Source organism: Astatotilapia calliptera, chromosome 3, assembly GCF_964374335.1.
Source record: "Astatotilapia calliptera chromosome 3, fAstCal68.1, whole genome shotgun sequence".
NCBI classification, from domain to species: domain Eukaryota; kingdom Metazoa; phylum Chordata; class Actinopteri; order Cichliformes; family Cichlidae; genus Astatotilapia; species Astatotilapia calliptera.
Window position 1 is genome coordinate 47,812,588 of NC_137424.1, and position 19,055 is coordinate 47,831,642.

Genomic DNA, 19,055 nt, shown 5'->3' on the forward strand with positions numbered 1-19,055 from the left:
ATAGGATCCGGGATCAAGACTTTTCTTTATCAGAGCGCCGAAATCAACTTCCTGTATAGGGGTTTTGTGGGTCTACCAATTGACAGGCTTCAACAAGTGCATTAAAGTCAGGTTCAATATCTGAGTTGGATCCTTGAGGGAAAACATCACTGAGAGAGGATCTATAGCTCGATTTATAAAACTTCTTCAAGGAGAACATGAAGCATCTTCACTGTTGGCATGTGAATAAAAATGCTGTTCTCCAACTAGCTTTAAAGAAGCTACAACCTTGTCATGAGCATTTCGAATGCAAATATGGTTTTTAGGTCTTTAGTCTTTCCATTCTGCATTTGAGCTCTAGGATGTCTTTGACTTTCTTCTTCTCAACAAACTCTTGAAATTCTGCTCTCAGTTTCCACACTCTTTGCTCAGGCTGAGCAATGTCACCATGTTCAGTCTCCTCCCCCATCAAAAGTGTAACAAACTATCTTTTATTCAGTGCCGTATTCAGTTGTTAGTCACTTTATCTTGCACGCAACTCAAATTGTCGGACATTTTTCCCAGATTTATAGACATATTGATCATAACACCTGCCAGTTATCCTATTGCAGCCCAAGCCTATCTAAGCCTGGACTTAGCCCCATTAACAAATCACTTCCTGTTGTTGTCTCTTTCACTGAGTGCACTGCTGCCAGCTCCTCCACGACTTTAAAGTTTTTCAATATCCTAAGTTGAAAGATAATCAACTAGGTTGTGTCACGGACATCACAGCTCTCATCCAAAACCAATAACACAAAGTCAAAATTGTCCACATTCTCAAATGCTGTTCTTTTTTCTCACCAAACACACTTTCATAAACCTGTCAGAGAATGGCTTACTGTTTTTTATTATATTATATTATATTATATTATATCATATTATATTATATTATATTATATTATATTCATCCATCCATCCATTCGCTTCCGCTTATCCTTTTCAGGGTCGCGGGGGGCGCTGGAGCCTATCCCAGCTGTCATAGGGCGAGAGGCGGGGTACACCCTGGACAGGTCGCCAGTCTGTCGCAGGGCCAACACACAGGGACAGACAACCATTCACACTCACATTCACACCTAGTGGCAATTTGGATTATCCAATTAAAACATTCATTTTTGCGAAAGCATATAGTCAGGGCATGATCAGGTGACCTGAATCCTCCCGTAGATACACTACAATTGTCGGATGGCTGCGTCTGTGTCGCAGCATTTTGAGTTTATTTTGTATTTTTGATATATTGGAATAATGTTATAATAATAATAAAGTTATATAGTTATGCCTGTGCCCTCATTTCCTTTTTCTCCCTGTTAAAAGGGAGTTTTTTTCTTCTCACTGATGCCCAAACACTTGCTCAAAGAGTGAGCGTGTTGGTGTAACAGAGGAGGAAGCTAGGGTTAGGGTGAGATGGAAGCAGATGATCAACTGAGGCGAACCCTAAAGGAAACAGCTGCTTGAAGATTTCAAATACGTAACACACACCTTTTATGTATATATAGTAAAACTTTTCATTATAGTATTCTAGAACAGTATGAAACGTATAAACTCTCTTTTGCTTATGTCATATTTACTACAGACATATTTAACTTTGGGTTATAACAATATGCTCGCCAAGATTTTTATATAAAAATGAAAAGAAAAATTGTGTTTTTGTTATTAATTTATTTAAATAAATAACATTTAAATATGCACAATAGTTTTCTCATGCTGTTGCCAGGTGTGGGAAAAAAAGAGAAACACACTATGAGGTAAGCTCATCACTTTAGTTTGCTGCTGAGAAACAAGTCCAACAGGTACAGAAACAACCGAACGGCGCAGTCACAACGTCCACAGGATCTGAGTAATTGTGTGTTTCTGCGCTGATTTCGCTTTCAAAAACATGGACGGTAAGTCGCAATTATTGTCATGTATTCTGTATTAATGATTAACAGAAATGTGGGATCACAAAGGAAGAAAGTTCTCTGAAAGTGATTGTTTTTCTCAGTCAACATGATCTACTCCACTGAATACCTAAAGTAGTTATGTAAATGTTATATAATATATTCAAGACTGTAATACACTGAGTGTATGCTTGATAGAGTTAATAATTCAAAATGATTTAGTTGTATCCACCATCTGAACAGCTAAGTCTAAACTTTGATCAACAATCAGAGAAATTACATTTTTCTACTCTTCCATATTTACTTGTAAGCCAGTACTGACTGGCTTGTACACATCATGCAGTTTTACCTCCACTTCAATTTACTGTTTATTTCTTGCACTGCTTTTGACAAAGTAATAGATAAATAACTGACACTGAATCATTACTGTTTTATAGAGTCAAAAAGAAGGATTGTGGTCCTGGGAAAAACTGGAGCTGGAAAGAGCAGTATTGCCAACACCCTGTGTGGAGAGCCTGTGTTTAAAGTAAATCATACCCCCAAATCTGGAACAAGTGAATGTCAGTCAGAGTATATGAATATCGGTGGAAGAACCATATTATTTATTGACACTCCTGGATTTTTTGACACAGACAGGTCTGAGCAGGACATGAAGTCTGAAATAACAAGGTGTATCACAGAATGTGCTCCTGGTCCTCATGTTTTTCTCATTGTGCTTAAAGTGGAGAAATACACAGAGCATGAAAAGGGTGTGGTAGACAAAATTAATCAATATTTCTCAGATGAAGCGCTTAGATTTACTACAATAATCTTTACTCATGGTGACCAGCTTCCTGAGGGAATGAAGATTGAAGAGTTTGTTAATGAAAGTGAAGCTCTGAGTGATCTGATCAAGAAGTGTGGCGGCTGCTGCCACGTCATTGATAACAAATACTGGAAGAACAACCAGGGAGATGAATACAGGACCAACCAGTATCAGGTGGCAGAATTACTCAAAACCATTGACAAGATTATTGAGGCAAACAAAGGAGGCTACTTCACCAATGAGATGCTGCAAGAAGTGAAGAGAGATATACAACAAGAAGAAGGTCGCATCAAACAGTCATCTCCAGATAGTAAAGAAGAGGAAACTGCAACAAAGGCGAAACAATCTGTGTTTAAAAATCTGTTGTCAAAAGCTGCAAGAGTTACAACAGGGGATCTGTTAGGTGCATTCCTGGGTGGGACGATACAATTAGGGAAAGAAGACAGCACTGTAGGTTTAGTAGGAGTAGGAGTAGGAGTAGCATTGGGAATAGCAGCTGCAGCGAAAGTAGCTAAAAACAATGCACCAACATCATTTAACACAGTTCCTGGTGTATCTGCAGAGCCAGCAGCCAAATAAAACCAGGAGTACCACGTTTCACAGACATGAAACTGGTGCACGGTGATGAAGCAAAGAAAGGAGACTACAACACTAAAACACACTTTGTTTATTTTTTTTTAATGTAAAAACAGGTTATAAATTAAATATCTAAAACATCTGTTAAGCTTTCAAAAAAGTACCTTTACAATCCACAGATGTACAGAATCAGCATATACTGGGCACAACTACTCACATTCACCTTTATAAGTTGCCATCATAGAGTCATTGTTAAAATTATAGAATGAGACATTTTGGAATCCTTTTGTTCATCATGATTGGATTTCTGTATTTGCATTATACAAAATATCTTACTTAAGAGTTTTTGTTGAATACTTACTGTTAACATATAAATGAAGTAGCTTATGCTTAATGATATGTAAGAATGTGATTTTCCCCCCTCGTCATATGCTATAAAACCCTTTATGTTGCAGTTTATATTTCAGAATTTACCCATGAATATGTCCATTACTCCAGCTTAAACAAAATCTCTGGGTATTACAATAACAGATCTATAACTTTCAAATATTGTTGCTTCTTTTTTCGATGTTTTCTTTGCTACAAGTCTTCACTAATAAAGCAGCTAATTGTTTCACATGTAACCAAGTTTCTTCAACTTCTTGACAATTTTCATTTACTAGCCTCATGTTAATTCAGCTGAACTTGTTAAACCTCCTCAGCAGGTTTAGCCAAACATGTTTAAGAGGCAGTGACATCTTAAACAGCGACTTTCATTTTTACTTAATTTGGCTTCCGCTGACTTTACTTGAGTTGAACCAGCTGATGAAGTTTAACAGGATCAGCCAAATCTACCACATTTTTAAACCAGAACAGTAATGGAAGCTGCTGGGATGAGTGGACAGACCACTGACAGATTTGATCTTCGACAAACTTTATTGTAATGTCAGTTTTAATGTTTTTAAGTGTTGCTCATGTTTCCAGACTGTATAAAAGTTACTGACTGACAAATGCAGCAACAAATGAGACTAAATAAATCAAAAGAAAATGCAGACGTTTGTATTTTGTTAACATAAATCCAAACTTTGAATAAGTTATATGTAGTTCACAGAACAAAGAATTTACGGAGTTAGTAGTGTAAGGTAAGGATTTAAAGGCCAATATAAGAAGTATTCATATATTCAAGCAGAAATAAATTCCACTTTTCTGAAGAATAGAAATAAAAATATATTTTTAAAAATCTGTAAGGTCAATGAAATACAGCTTAACTTTTTCTTTCTTCTTGTATCATGTTTTTGGGTCATGTAGTTATTTATTATCTTTATCTCTGTGTTGCAGCACTGTGGATTATTATATGTAAACGTACACTGTGCGCAGTGTTTTGTTCACTTACTCTGGCTAAAACCCAGAGAACAAGTTAGACAGGTAGCAGAAGCGAAGCATAAGGTAAGTCCGCAGTACGAGAACAAAAGCAAACGACTCACTGCAGAGACACGTCGGGAACCAGACTACATTTTTGACAGATTTCTATTTTCTGGAGAGCATGGAGGGTAAGTAACTATTAAATAGTCATTACTCCAACGTATGAGTGTTTGTCACTCTAGTAATCAAAATCCTAAACTGTGACCTATATTTTTAATTAACTGAGTTAATCTCAAGAACTATTTTGCTATGAAAAATGTTTAACAGTATTGCTGCTCTAAGCTTTATCAATCTTATAAATACAAGCAAGATTTCTGGGTATCAAGGCTTGTTTGCTGACACATGGCTTGTAGTGTACTGCAGTAAGATTTCTTTTAAAATCTCAAACATGCTTTAAATTTACTTTGTACTTGCATCTGTTTGGTTGAAGTCTCTATATGCAGCGTAATCACAAGGACCAATAAATGACACTGATGAATGATTAGCTAAAAGATTTCAGACACTCTTATGCTGTAGATGTCAGTGATATTTTCCTTCAAATCAACCAGAATGATACTAGGTTTGAATCACATTTCTTTGTGTGTAATTTAAAGCAAAAAACAAACAATACAAATCACCCCTTTTAATTTATTAACTGATAAAAATGTTTGTTGGTAAAGCGAGTCCAGAAAGAGTTGGGATTTATAACTAATCTGTTTTGTTAAAACATATATGTGACATTGTTCATGCAAAATTTTGCATGTAATTTTTGTATGTACCCTATCCTTTAAGGAGATAGGGTACATACAGACACCTATATCCCCCATGTCTGTTTAACACTTTGACTCTCCAAAGCGTGACAAAGACAAGCATGCAGAAGTTGCAGTAACACCAGAGGGAGCTTTTTTATTTCAAGCCAACACGAAAATAATTGTGGGAAATAGTTAAAAAAAAAAATTAACATATTTACATGTATATACATATTAAGCTTAATAGTTTGTGACTGTTAAGGACTATTGAATGTACTTATGCAATTATGATTTTTTGTTCATTACTGACTTCTTAGCTTAATATATCATCGCTCCCTGCTGGTCACGCAAATTCTTCATACATTTCCATTTCACGTTTTGGAGAGGCATGGTGTGAAATAGACACGGTGGTCCGGCATGTCTATTACATGTTTTGCTGTGATACTGGGTTGATAGATTTTTGATCTGAAATTTGAAAATTGATCAGAGATGTCAGGAAGCAGATGAGGTAATGAGTTAATCAGATATTTTCATCTATTCATTTTTTCTTCCAGTGACAAAGACAAGGAGGATTGTCCTGCTGGGAAAAACTGGAACTGGGAAAAGCAGTCTGGCTAATACCATATTTGGCGAGACCAGATTGAAGATTAATCATTTTAATGACTCAAACGCATGTTTGTCTCAGAGCGAGACCAAGACTGTTGATGGAAGAAGCCTGACTTTAATCGACACTCCTGGTTTCTTTGACCCAAGCAGGTCTGAGAAGTTGGAGCATGAGATGTTGAGCTGTATTACAGAGTGTGCTCCAGGTCCTCATGCTTTTCTCATTGTGCTCAAAGCAGAGAAATTCACAGAGCACGAAAAGGCTGTCATCGCACAATTATGTGAGCATTTCTCTGAAGATGTTCTTAAATACGCTGCAGTGGTTTTTACTCATGGTGACCAGCTCCCCGAAGGAACGAAGATCAAGGATTTTGTTAATGAAAGTGAAGCTCTGAGTGATCTGGTGAGGAAGTGTGGGAGTCGGTGCCACGTCATTGACAATAAATACTGGAAGAACAACCAGGAAGATGAATATAGAAGCAACAAGTTCCAGGTGGCAGAGCTGCTCAATAGCATAGAAGATATAGTGACAGAAAACAATGGAGGATACTACACTAATGAAAAGCTCCAAACATTGGAGACAGAAATACAAAATGAGGAAAATCGGGTTAGAAAGTCATCAGAAAATCTGTCACAGGAAGAGATTAGAAAGCAGGCTAAAGTTAACATCATTAAGAGACACATGGAAAATGCACAAAAATCATGGCTTAAATATTTTGTGGGTTTTGCTGTCATCACAGGATTATTTGCAATTGTCTCAGCTTTGTTGATCAAATCAAAGTTTGGAAAGGGATCTGTTCCACCTGTTCCTGTTCCATCTGTTCCTGTTCCATCTGTTCCATCTGTTCCTGTTCCATCTGTTCCTGTTCCATCTGTTCCATCTGTTCCTGTTCCATCTGTTCCATCTGTTCCTGTTCCATCTGTTCCATCTGTTCCATCTGTTCCATCTGTTCCTGTTCCATCTGTTCCATCTGTTCCATCTAGTCCATCTGTTCCTGTTCCATCTGTTCCTGTTCCATCTGTTCCATCTGTTCCATCTGCTCCTGTTCCATCTGAATCAGTCCCCATTCCAGTCCCAGAACCTTTTGAAAAGGAAGTTGTGGGGGGTTTTGAGGCCATTTGGAATAGACTTCATGCTTTGTATGAGATAATATACAATCCATGGAATCCATTTGAATAAACACAGATCCACAGCCATATAATAAAACAGCCTAATCATTATACATATAAAGCTTACATAAAAATATTGTCATTAATCTGTGTGGGTAAACCATTGTATTAAAATAGTTTAATAATTTGGCCCATTTGGAATCTTTATGGAAAGCATAAAGATTTTATTCTGTTTTGCAAGTTCCTGAATATGTTGAGTAAATACAAAGTAGTGGCCATACATTAAAACATGTATGATAAAATATAAACGTGTTCCTGGCAATTGTAACTTGATTATGAAATTGTTTGATCTTCTCAGGTTTGTGATGTTTTAAAGCTTTTATATGCAGAGGTACCAGCAGCTTCAGAGGACCTTTACATAATCATTTACATGTACTGTGCATCAATAAAATAACTTTAATTATGTGACTCAGGTTTTTTTTTTCATGTGTATATTTTATGATTCATTGATAACAATTCCAACCAAACACCCATCCTGTTATCAAAGGGTATTGTCCGTGTATTCGTAAATACACAAGTCTGCCTGTAAAGTTTACCCTTAAACCTCTTTGCCAAACAGCTCTAAGTACAACACCAAGTAATATGTTTGTCTTGGGATTGTTTGCTTATGACAATGACAAAATTTTATTTCACATGTATTAAATTGCTTTTTACTATTACTCATTAAAACACAGCTGTTGTTGATGGTTGCATAAAATCCATCAAAATATAACATATTAAATACATTTTGCTATTGAGTATTTACTATAAAGTAAAAAATAAGTAATTTAAGATAATACATTAAATTTCTTTCCATTCCATTCTGTTAGACAGACAGACTGTATTGTCGTTTAAATTGAGACCTGCAGTGCACATAAGACTTTTCTTCTATTGGCTCCAATAGTGTGAATACATGAGCTGACCATTTTAAACTTGAGGAGAACCCAATCACCTCACTATTAAGTGACCGTATAAACCGTTGCAGTGGTAAATAGATTGGTACAGGAAACATTTCTTATACTCAGAACATGTTATACAGTTTTCCTCATTCCCACTTACTTTCTTTCAATGCCAGTGTGCTTTTCTATGTAACATTCACAACGGGGTTCAGTATCTCTCCTGACGATACTTCAATATGCAGACTGCAGCAGCCAAACATCGAAGCAACAACTTTCAGATTAGTGGAGGATTAGCAGATCTACCTTCTGAGCTACAGCCACCAATAAATAACTTGTGACTATTGGTATTTGACCACACCTGAAACTCAGCGTTGTGGCTGTTTCATTTTGTATTTGTACAGTTGCCAAATAGTTTGACCTTACCCAGAAACAAGTTACTCCACCCAAAAAACGTGGTATTAACATTCAACTGTCACCTTCCCACTGTGGCCCAGAGTGTCTTGTCATTTTGACTGTGTTATGTTTCATATTCTTGAAGCTGTGAGCAGGAGTTCTAATGCTACATGGTGATCTAATCATACTATTTCTTCTATAACTACGTTTGAGCATCAAAATCATGCAATATATATAAGATTTTCAGTCACAAAACCATATAACTGTCATATCTGTGACACAGAGTAACAATGAAAACCATGTTCCACTGGATGTTTTATGAGTTTTCTGACAATTTATTGGAGAAAACATGAAAATGGTTTTTGTTTTTGAAGAATCAGGATTCATAATAGGTGGCTGGTAAAACATGTAATTTTTTATTTTTTTTATTTTTTAATTTCAGATCATTTTTAAAATGTTTGTCTAAAATAGCCATATTTTAACAGAAATGGTGTGAAATGGATAAACAACATTTGTATCTTTGTGTTTAACTTGTGCTTGTGTTTGTTATGCATGAGACAGCATGTCCCTATTAAATGTAGCTTCTGACTCATATTCAGACCATATGTGGCTGATTTTGATTGAATTATTTCAAATTCTATGTATTTGTATATGCATATTAAATATTCTACAGTTATTACAAGACATTGGAATTTAATCAATCAATCAATCAATCAAGGCTTTATTCGCCACGTGCAGGTTGCCCTGCAGTGAAATAGGGCGCCCCCCCCCCCCCCCCCCCCAACCCCCCCAAGCTTACATACACAACACAGACATCACATGGGGATACAGGTCGGAGATCGGTAGCGTTACAGAAAAAAGACACTGAAATATACACTACAATGGGAAAGTACAAGAGGAAAAAATGAGACCTCTACTCGTGCTGGTCTCCTGGGAGGACACCATGAGAACAGGAAACAAAAAAAATTCCTCTGCACAAAAAAAGCACATAAATGTCCACAGCACCACATTATGGAACACGTGACAAGCCACAGGGTCGGGTGGGGGGTGAGGAGTAATCCGAAGCAAACACAGCAGCCATCCTGCCCAGCGCTACCATTCCAGCGCGGGCTCAGACCCACCGTGTTCCCAAGAGGGAACAAGCATCGGAGGCGTTTGGAAAGGAAGGGGGGATGAGTGTGTGCATATCAGTGTATATGTATGTGTGTGCGTGTCCAGAGTTCAGCTGAGACAGTGTCCTTTGCCCTGCTAGGCTAAGTAAACAGTCTTCCAGCCAACCCAGGTGGCCTTGCATGGAATGGGAAGAAACGGACTAAACACAGTCGTTATCAGGGTGTTTTTGTTCGGCTCCAGCCTTGAGACCGCAGCTGGCGCCAAGAGGGTTTCCGCATGAAGTGATGGTGCTTTTTACTTTAGTGCGAACAGCTCTAAACACTGAGTCATCGTTTAATAACTGCAGCTATGCATTAATGGAATTACGTGTACCTGTGCCAGTAACCTGTCAAGAGGGAATGAATGCATCACTCTTCCATTTTTCAAACTGAACTTAATTAAAAATACCTTCTTTGTTTGAAACTTGTTTAACTAGCACTGGAAACCGAAACATTTTACCAGTCCCTGATTCAAACACTGAATTGTTCTGTTTTTAAAAGCACAGAAGCTTTACTGCGCTGTTCAACACTGGGGCATAGTTATAAAAGCATCTGCTTAAAACCTTCTTTTTTTTAAAGTTTTGATATTATATGTGGCTTTTTGGTTTTCAGCCTTATTACCATTTATTAACCCTTGGATAGCCGTCAAAATTTACACCCTTTCACGGTCGCCGGGACCCAAAATGGTCCCCATCCAAAAGGTGATATAGCAATGGATTTTATGAATTTTTTTTCATTTTTTTTCACATCAGATCTTTTAAACAACTTCAGACCTATCCACTGATATAAAGTTTTTCATAATTTTTTTTTCATTTTTTAGGTTTTTATGGCTTTATTGTCATAAAAACCCCTGTTTTTTGGGGGGTAAAAAACCATAATATGCAATATTTTTAAAAAATGAGTTGCAAATGGAACTACTTGGCATGAGGTTATTAGAGCCTTGGATAGGTAAAAAATTCATAACAGAATTGATTTGGATACTTTATTATTTTTGGAGCAATAAGAGTTTTTCAAATTTACACCCTTTTATGGTCCTCGGGACCCAAAATGGTCCCCATCCAAAAGGTGATATAGCAATGGATTTTATGAATTTTTTTTTCATTTTTTTTCACATCAGATCTTTTAAACAACTTCAGACCTATCCACTGATATAAAGTTTTTCATAATTTTTTTCATATTTTTTAGGTTTTTATGGCTTTATTGTCATAAAAACCCCTGTTTTTTGGGGGGTAAAAAACCATAATATGCAATATTTTTAAAAAATGAGTTGCAAATGGAACTACTTGGCATGAGGTTATTAGAGCCTTGGATAGGTAAAAAATTCATAACAGAATTGATTTGGATACATTATTATTTTTGGAGCAATAAGAGTTTTTCAAATTTACACCCTTTTATGGTCCTCGGGACCCAAAATGGTCCCCATCCAAAAGGTGATATAGCAATGAATTTTATGAATTTTTTTTTCATTTTTTTTCACATCAGATCTTTTAAACAACTTCAGACCTATCCACTGATATAAAGTTTTTCATAATTTTTTTCATATTTTTTAGGTTTTTATGGCTTTATTGTCATAAAAACCCCTGTTTTTTGGGGGGTAAAAAATCATAATATGCAATATTTTTAAAAAATGAGTTGCAAATGGAACTACTTGGCATGAGGTTATTAGAGCCTTGGATAGGTAAAAAATTCATAACAGAATTGATTTGGATACTTTATTATTTTTGGAGCAATAAGAGTTTTTCAAATTTACACCCTTTTATGGTCCTCGGGACCCAAAATGGTCCCCATCCAAAAGGTGATATAGCAATGGATTTTATGAATTTTTTTTTCATTTTTTTTCACATCAGATCTTTTAAACAACTTCAGACCTATCCACTGATATAAAGTTTTTCATAATTTTTTTCATATTTTTTAGGTTTTTATGGCTTTATTGTCATAAAAACCCCTGTTTTTTGGGGGGTAAAAAATCATAATATGCAATATTTTTAAAAAATGAGTTGCAAATGGAACTACTTGGCATGAGGTTATTAGAGCCTTGGATAGGTAAAAAATTCATAACAGAATTGATTTGGATACTTTATTATTTTTGGAGCAATAAGAGTTTTTCAAATTTACACCCTTTTATGGTCCTCGGGACCCAAAATGGTCCCCATCCAAAAGGTGATATAGCAATGGATTTTATGAATTTTTTTTTCATTTTTTTTCACATCAGATCTTTTAAACAACTTCAGACCTATCCACTGATATAAAGTTTTTCATAATTTTTTTCATATTTTTTAGGTTTTTATGGCTTTATTGTCATAAAAACCCCTGTTTTTGGGGGGTAAAAAACCATAATATGCAATATTTTTAAAAAATGAGTTGCAAATGGAACTACTTGGCATGAGGTTATTAGAGCCTTGGATAGGTAAAGAATTCATAACAGAATTGATTTGGCTGCATTATTATTTTTGGAGCAATAAGAGTTTTTACAGTATACATCCATTGGTATCCCTTGGGACCCAAAGGGGTCCCCATCCAAAAGGTGATATAGCAATATCATATATGAATTAATTTTTCATTTTTTTTCACATCAGATCTTTTAAATAAACACAATATTGGGCAAGGGTTAACATGATGACCTGCTCTAACTGTACTTCTTGTAAAACTGTTCTTTTCATCCTTTTTACCCTCGTCCACTGCTTAACTCAGGTTACTGCTTAGCTTTGTAGCAATGAGCTTGTTTTAAAAACCAACAAGAATGAGACCATGGTTACAGCTCCTTCTTTTAATTACATCCTAAAATCATTCATGCCCTCCTTTTTGTTCAACTGATAAGTCCACCATTTGAAATCTTGGTGTAATATTTTATTCTTCTCTGGGCTTCGACGCACATGTAAAATCTTCGTTTCATTCCTGTTAAATTTATTTAAGGAACATTTCTAAATTCCAAAATATCCTCAGCTGAACTGCAAAAACGTATTCATGCATTGGTGTCATTGGGTTTAGATTATTGTAATGCCCTGTTTGCCAGCTTGGACAAATCTCTTTTATGCCTCCAAGCAGTACAAAATGCTGGCCAGACTATTAATATGTTCTGGCAAGCAAACTCACAGAACTACTGTTTTATATTCTACACATTGGCTCTCAGTAGAGTTTAATGATTAATTAACTTCTGATTAATTGAAAAAACTGAATGAAAAACTGAATGCCTTGCCATCAGGATCGCCGGGATATTTCTGAAGTGCTCTGAGGCTCATTTTGGTCTGCTGTGAACTGTCAGTGTGATGTGATATAGAAACCGCATATGTGTAGTTTCTCTTTCTCTGTGCAGTCTCCATGACGCACACAGCGAATGACAAAGATCCATGTAATTCATGGCATGCAGCCTCTCTTTCTCTTGATGGTAACACACATTATGACTACAATTGTACTTTTGTACAGTTTTTGTGTAGTTATGTGGTTAGAGGTTCTCTCCTCCTTTCTACACTTTATTTTAATTACATATGAATTTAATAAATGCATATATTCTTTAATCTGATAGTAATAAAACTGTTGTGAATTGTTTTGGTCACATGTAAGTCTGAATGTGAGATTTTGACAGCTCTAAGCAGCAGGTACAAATCATCTGCAAAATCAGCAATGTGGTGTTTTGGAGTTGCAAATATGACAAAGATGTGATCAATAAAATGACCAAGCTATCGTACTTGCTTAATGAAATCAGGCATGACCTGGAAACCCCAACAACAAACTTTCTTCCATCTCTTTACTTTCTGGTATTGGGGTCTTTTCAACATTTTGTGGCTTCTGTAGCAGCAGTTTCACAGCGTGTGCAGTTAATAACCTCTGCTTTATCTGAATTCAGAAGCAGAAAATTAGAGGTCATCCAGGTCTTTATATCTTGAAGACACCTGGATGCCTTCTCTCCTAACAAGACCAGAGGTCCTTTAGAAAGTTTTCAATTATCTATGAAGCCCATGTAGTTTTTTTGGACTACATGGGCTTCTGATTTTGCAGATGGAAATTTAAGAACATGCAGCTAAAGATGTCCCTGGCTCTGATCCAGTTTGGGGGGGGGGGCAAACTTAATATAAATTTTAGTGACCTCTGATTGACGTAACATGGTGTCATTACTGCCGACGTAAATTGTAATTTTTTTCTGAATGAAATTATAATTATAAATTAAAAATATATTATAATCCATGTTGCGCATAGCTACTTCATGCTTGTCCACGTCCTGTTCAGTCATGGCCTACACTTCTAGCACGCCGCTGGTCACCTGCCATGCCACACCGTCACCAGTTGCCTGAAATGTTTCAGTCGCAGTCATCCATCTGAACTTGAATGTTGTATTGTGTCCCTTTTGTGTTTTGGGGGGATTGGTTTTGAGCCCTCCTGAAGTCAGCCACAACTGCTGCTCATCAGCCCTTGCCAGCTGCAGCTCATTGTCATCAACAGCAGCAGCCTCCCTACTTAACTGTGTGAAATGTACTAAAACAATAAAAATGTCATGGTCTTTTATATTTAGATGTGTTCTGTTGCTGTCTCACATGCAATTGGACAGTCTTAATAATCCCCACAATGCAATAAGCACTGCCAAGATACAAGTCAAACAGGTGCAGAACAAAACGAAAGGTGCAGTCACAAAGTCTTTGGGTTGTGAGTAATCGTGTGTCTCTGACCTGGTTTTGTTTCTTTCAAAAAGATGGACAGTAAGTTATTATCATTTATTCTGTATTAATAGTCAGCACAGGACACTTAACTCCATCTAAGAATAAAATGTTTGTTTTCATTGTCAAGATTATTTACTGCACTGAATACCTAAACAAAATTTTTAAAGTAAAAAATATTAAGTAAATAGTATAGTATGTAAAAATAGTGTTTAAAAAATATTTTTTACAGCAGCTTTATAAACAGGATAAGTTTGTTGTTTCTATTGCATCTAAATGCTATTTATCCTTTTGTATATATTATTTTATTACATTCTATTGCATATAGTATTTTATTTAATTTTATTCTATTCTGTACAGTTGTGTACAGTATCTTATTCTTATTGTATTCCAGTGTTCTCTAATTTTTGCTATATAACTTTGCACTGTCCACTTTCTGCTGTAACAAACAAATTTCCCACCTATGAGACTAATAAAGGTTATCTTATCTTATCTTAAATCAGCATCTAGCTGAACAACCTAGTTTAAACTGCACAATGGTCTGTGGAATTAAACTCTTTTCTACTTTTACATATTTACTTGTAAGCCAAAGCTGACTGATTTGTAAAGAATATGCAATTTTACTTACACTTAAAAAAAAAGCAGACTGGACATTCATTTTTTTTAATTGTAGTGTCATTAAGGTTTAAGTGATATTTTACTACTTCTATACTATTTCTTGCACCTTTTTAGACAGAACAATAGATAAATAACTGACACTGAATCATTACTGTTTTATAGAGTCAGCAAGAAGGATTGTGGTCCTGGGAAAAACTGGAGCTGGAAAGAGCAGTTTTGCCAACACCCTGTGTGGAGAGCCTGTGTTTGAAGTAAATCATACTGCTGAATCTGGAACAAGTGAATGTCAGGCAAAGTTCATGTCAGTCAGTGGAAGAATGGTACTCTTTATTGACACTCCTGGATATATTGACACAAACAGACCTGAGGAGGAGATGAAGTCTGAAATATTGAGGTGTATCACAGAATGTGCTCCTGGTCCTCATGTGTTTATCATTGTTCTCAAAGTGGAGAAATACACAGAGCATGAAAAGGCTGTAATAGACAAAATTAACCAATATTTCTCAGATGAAGCGCTTAGATTTACTACAATAATCTTTACTCATGGTGACCAGCTTCCTGAGGGAATGAAGATCGAAAAGTTTGTGAATGAAAGTAAAGCTCTGAGCGATCTGATCAAGAAGTGTGGGGGCCGCTGCCACGTCATTGATAACAAATACTGGAAGAACAACCAGGGAGATGAATACAGGACCAACCAGTATCAGGTGGCAGAATTACTCAAAACCATTGACAAGATTATTGAGGCAAACAAAAGAGGCTGCTTCACCAATGAGATGCTGCAAAAAGTGAAGAGAGATATTCAACAAGAGGAAGGTCGCATCAAACAGTCATCTCCAGACTTAACAGAAGAGGAAACTGCAACAAAGGCAAAACAATCTGTGTTTAAAAATCTGTTGTCAAAAGCAGGACTTACAACAGGAGCTCTACTGGGTGCACTCCTTGGTGGAGCGTTAATGAAAGAAGGAGGAAGTCTAGGTTTAGCAGTAGGAGTAGCATTCGGAACAGCAGCAGGAGTAGCTGCAGCAGAAGGAATGATGGCAGACGCAGCAACAGCATCTGACACATCTGTCACAGTTCCGACTGGGTCTGCAGAGCCAGCTGAGTAGCATCAAGGTTTGAAACAGGTGATAGAGCTTACATACAAACTATAGCACTAAACCACATTTTTTGAATGTATGAAAGGGTTAGAAATTAAATGTCAGATTTTTTCAATCCTCTGTTAAGCTCTCAATAAAGTACCTTTAAAATCCAGGATATATTTTTTTTTTTTTTTTTTTTTTTTCTCTTTCTTTCTATCTGTCTTTCTTCTCGTTTTGTTTCGTTTTTCTCTTGTAAACTGTGTTAATTAATGCCTGTAATCATCTTTATGAGGTAATATTGTAGAAATAAAGAATATAAAAAAAAAAAAAAAAATCCAGGATCAGCGTATATTGCTAGATAACTGGGCAAAACTACTCACATTCACCTTTACAAGTTGCCATCAGAGAGTCATTATTAAATTTATAGAATGGGAAGTTTTGGAATCTTTTTGTTCATCGTGATTGGATTTCTGTATTTGCACAGCATAAAGTTTCTTACTTAAGAGTTTTTGTTGAAGACTTAGTGTTAACATATAAATGAATATATATATTAATTAATATATATAAATTAATATATGTAAGCATGTGAGTTTTTACCTGTCCATATGCTATTAAAAGCCTTTATGTTGTAGTTGATATTTCAAACTTTACTCATGACTTTCAATTACTCCAGGTAAAAAAAATAAATCTCTGGATATAATATTAATAGATCTATAAGTTTCAAATAACTTTTGCCTTTGTTTTGTGATGTTTCCTTTGTTACAAATAATGTTCAATTATAAAACACCTAATTTTTTCACATGTAACCAAGTGTCTTCACTTGACAATATTCATCTTTTGGCTGGATGACTTCATGTTAATGATGAGCAGTAAATAACTTTTACTTTCAGTTACTTTCATTTTGATTAAACAATTCAGCTAAACTTGTTGAACCTCCTCAGCAGGTTCAGCCAAACATGTTTAAGAGGCAGTGCCAACTTAAACAGTAACTTTCATTTTTACTTAAATTGGCTTCCACTGACTTCACTTCAGCTGAACCTGCTGATGAAGTTTAACAAGTTCAATTAGAACTGCCACAGCCATTTTCAAATCAGAACAGTAATGGAAACTGCTGGGATGAGTGGACAGACCACTTTAAGTTGTTCTATTCTTTAAAAAAAAGATTTGATCTTAAATAAACTTTATTATAACATCAGTGTTAATGCTTTTAAGTGTTGCTCATGTTGCCAGACTCCTATCAAAGTTCACTTATTCAAAACAACGAAACAAGTTAGACATTGTCAGGTTATTTTATGAGAGAAGATGATCCAAACTCAAGAAATAACTTTCTCTTTTCTTTATTCAAGCAGTCAAAGGTTCAAGTTAAAAAATGGCTGCCGTGTCTTTTTGCTACCTCTTAGATCAAGATGGACAAAGAGCACCACACCCAGGCAGTAAATGCTTTTTATTATATGTAATAAACAGGACACTAAGGTGATTGGGCAAAAGTTGGAGGGAAGTTCTCCTTATATCACTGAGATCCAGTACTTCGGCTCATGTTTCTCCTGCCATTCTCTGGCCACTTCTTATGTATAGATGCTAGCCTTGTAGTCAAGACCGCCCAAACTGAGACCAAGACAAGACCAAGACCAGAGGACAGACGGATGCTCCACTTGACTGTCGCGTCTCTCACCCTCTCTGTTTTTCACATAATGATATTATCCTATATCCTCGCGTGTGATTGGCCACAATATGGAGGGATTGGAGCATAGCTGAGCCACTGTGTGAGAGCTGAGCAGTGAAAGGAAATTAAGTGAGGGTTGAAATGACTGAAAGATTAATAGGCTCTGTTTTGAGTTTTGTTCAAAAAAGAATGACTTCATATAGGAAAAATTAAACATCACATATGCAGGACACCTTAAACTAGTTTTTTTTAATTAAGCAGCAAGGCAGAACAAAGTCGGGGCTGTATCAAGACACAGGGACTAAACCCCAATTCAACCAAACCCAGAACTGATCCGGAATTAAAACAGGACTACAACAGTTCAATATCAGGACTAGGACTTAACCAAGACAGAACCAGAATCAAAACTAGATGATAGTAGCACTAAAACTATGGAACGCCAGGACTGCCATAATGAATTAATTAAATACACCATTAAATAATTAATTAAATGTGGCAATAATTAATTAAAATTGGAATTAATTAATTAAATAAATAGTTATGACACATGTAATTAATTAATTATTGACACATTTAATTAATTATTTATGTATTTCACATTTTAATTAATTATTGACACATTTAATTAATTAATTATTGACACATTTAATTAATTATTGACACATTTAATTAATTATTTAATGATATATTTATTTATTTCATTTTGGCAGTCCTGACGCCTGGCTCTCATCATGAAATAATTTTATCTGTCAGCCTCACCCATCAAACTCAGGGGGCGGGGTTAACGCTGCCCATGCAGCTTCTCTAACATTTGATTGGTTGCCGTGCAAAGTAAGTCAAAACAGGTCGATCCTAGAAAATCGATTGCTTGTGCAGACTTGGGGCAGCCAGTTATCCCAGAATGCAGACCAAATCACAGGCCGTTTTTCTGTCACCAGCTACACTTTTAACAGTGTTTTAGCCGCGAATGTCGCGCCATATGTCTGGTCAGGTTGTCAACATAGAACATGTTTGCAAAAGTGCTCAGATGTTTTCAGAGATTTCACTAGCTCTGCTAACAGTTAGCATGCAGAGTGCACAGAGGGGGTACATTAACCGGTTTGTTTACATATTCCACTCTCCGTGTTCCACATGTTGCATTCGCAGATTCTCATTTTCACCGAACGATCGTCTCTTTCCGCCTGGTCTTGTGTCTCTGTGCTTCTGTAACATAAAGAACGAGCTGACATTTTTCTCACGAAACCAGCGATCAGCTCAACAGACCCTCAGTTTACCTGCATGCATCCTCCTCCTCATCTGCCAGCTGTTTAACACCTGCTGCTAATTCAAGAAACACGCCTAGTTACCTGGTGATAGTCACAGTTTAACTGCACAAGATAAGTAAATATAGTGTTTTCCCCAAGCGCAGAGCTGCTGGAGCTCGTTTCCTTACAGAGCACTTTATAGGCG

At 36.2% G+C, this 19,055-nt stretch overlaps 3 protein-coding genes across 3 annotated transcripts; all 3 read left to right on the forward strand.

Annotated features, from left to right (window-relative positions):
- The first annotated feature begins 1,789 nt into the window (after window positions 1-1,789).
- On the forward strand, window positions 1,790-3,896 carry LOC113012982 (GTPase IMAP family member 7-like). Its single transcript, XM_026153478.2, has 2 exons — window positions 1,790-1,898; window positions 2,330-3,896. Exons 1-2 carry the CDS (start codon window positions 1,892-1,894, stop codon window positions 3,274-3,276), a joined length of 954 nt encoding a protein of 317 aa, XP_026009263.2. The 5' UTR covers window positions 1,790-1,891; the 3' UTR covers window positions 3,277-3,896.
- A 783-nt stretch (window positions 3,897-4,679) lies between these two features.
- On the forward strand, window positions 4,680-7,583 carry LOC113014111 (GTPase IMAP family member 7-like). Its single transcript, XM_026155431.2, has 2 exons — window positions 4,680-4,802; window positions 5,957-7,583. Exons 1-2 carry the CDS (start codon window positions 4,796-4,798, stop codon window positions 7,183-7,185), a joined length of 1,236 nt encoding a protein of 411 aa, XP_026011216.2. The 5' UTR covers window positions 4,680-4,795; the 3' UTR covers window positions 7,186-7,583.
- A 6,562-nt stretch (window positions 7,584-14,145) lies between these two features.
- On the forward strand, window positions 14,146-16,115 carry LOC113012976 (GTPase IMAP family member 7-like). The gene is made up of 2 exons (XM_080298476.1): window positions 14,146-14,288; window positions 15,027-16,115. Exons 1-2 carry the CDS (start codon window positions 14,282-14,284, stop codon window positions 15,968-15,970), a joined length of 951 nt encoding a protein of 316 aa, XP_080154602.1. The 5' UTR covers window positions 14,146-14,281; the 3' UTR covers window positions 15,971-16,115.
- Window positions 16,116-19,055: the final 2,940 nt, after the last annotated feature.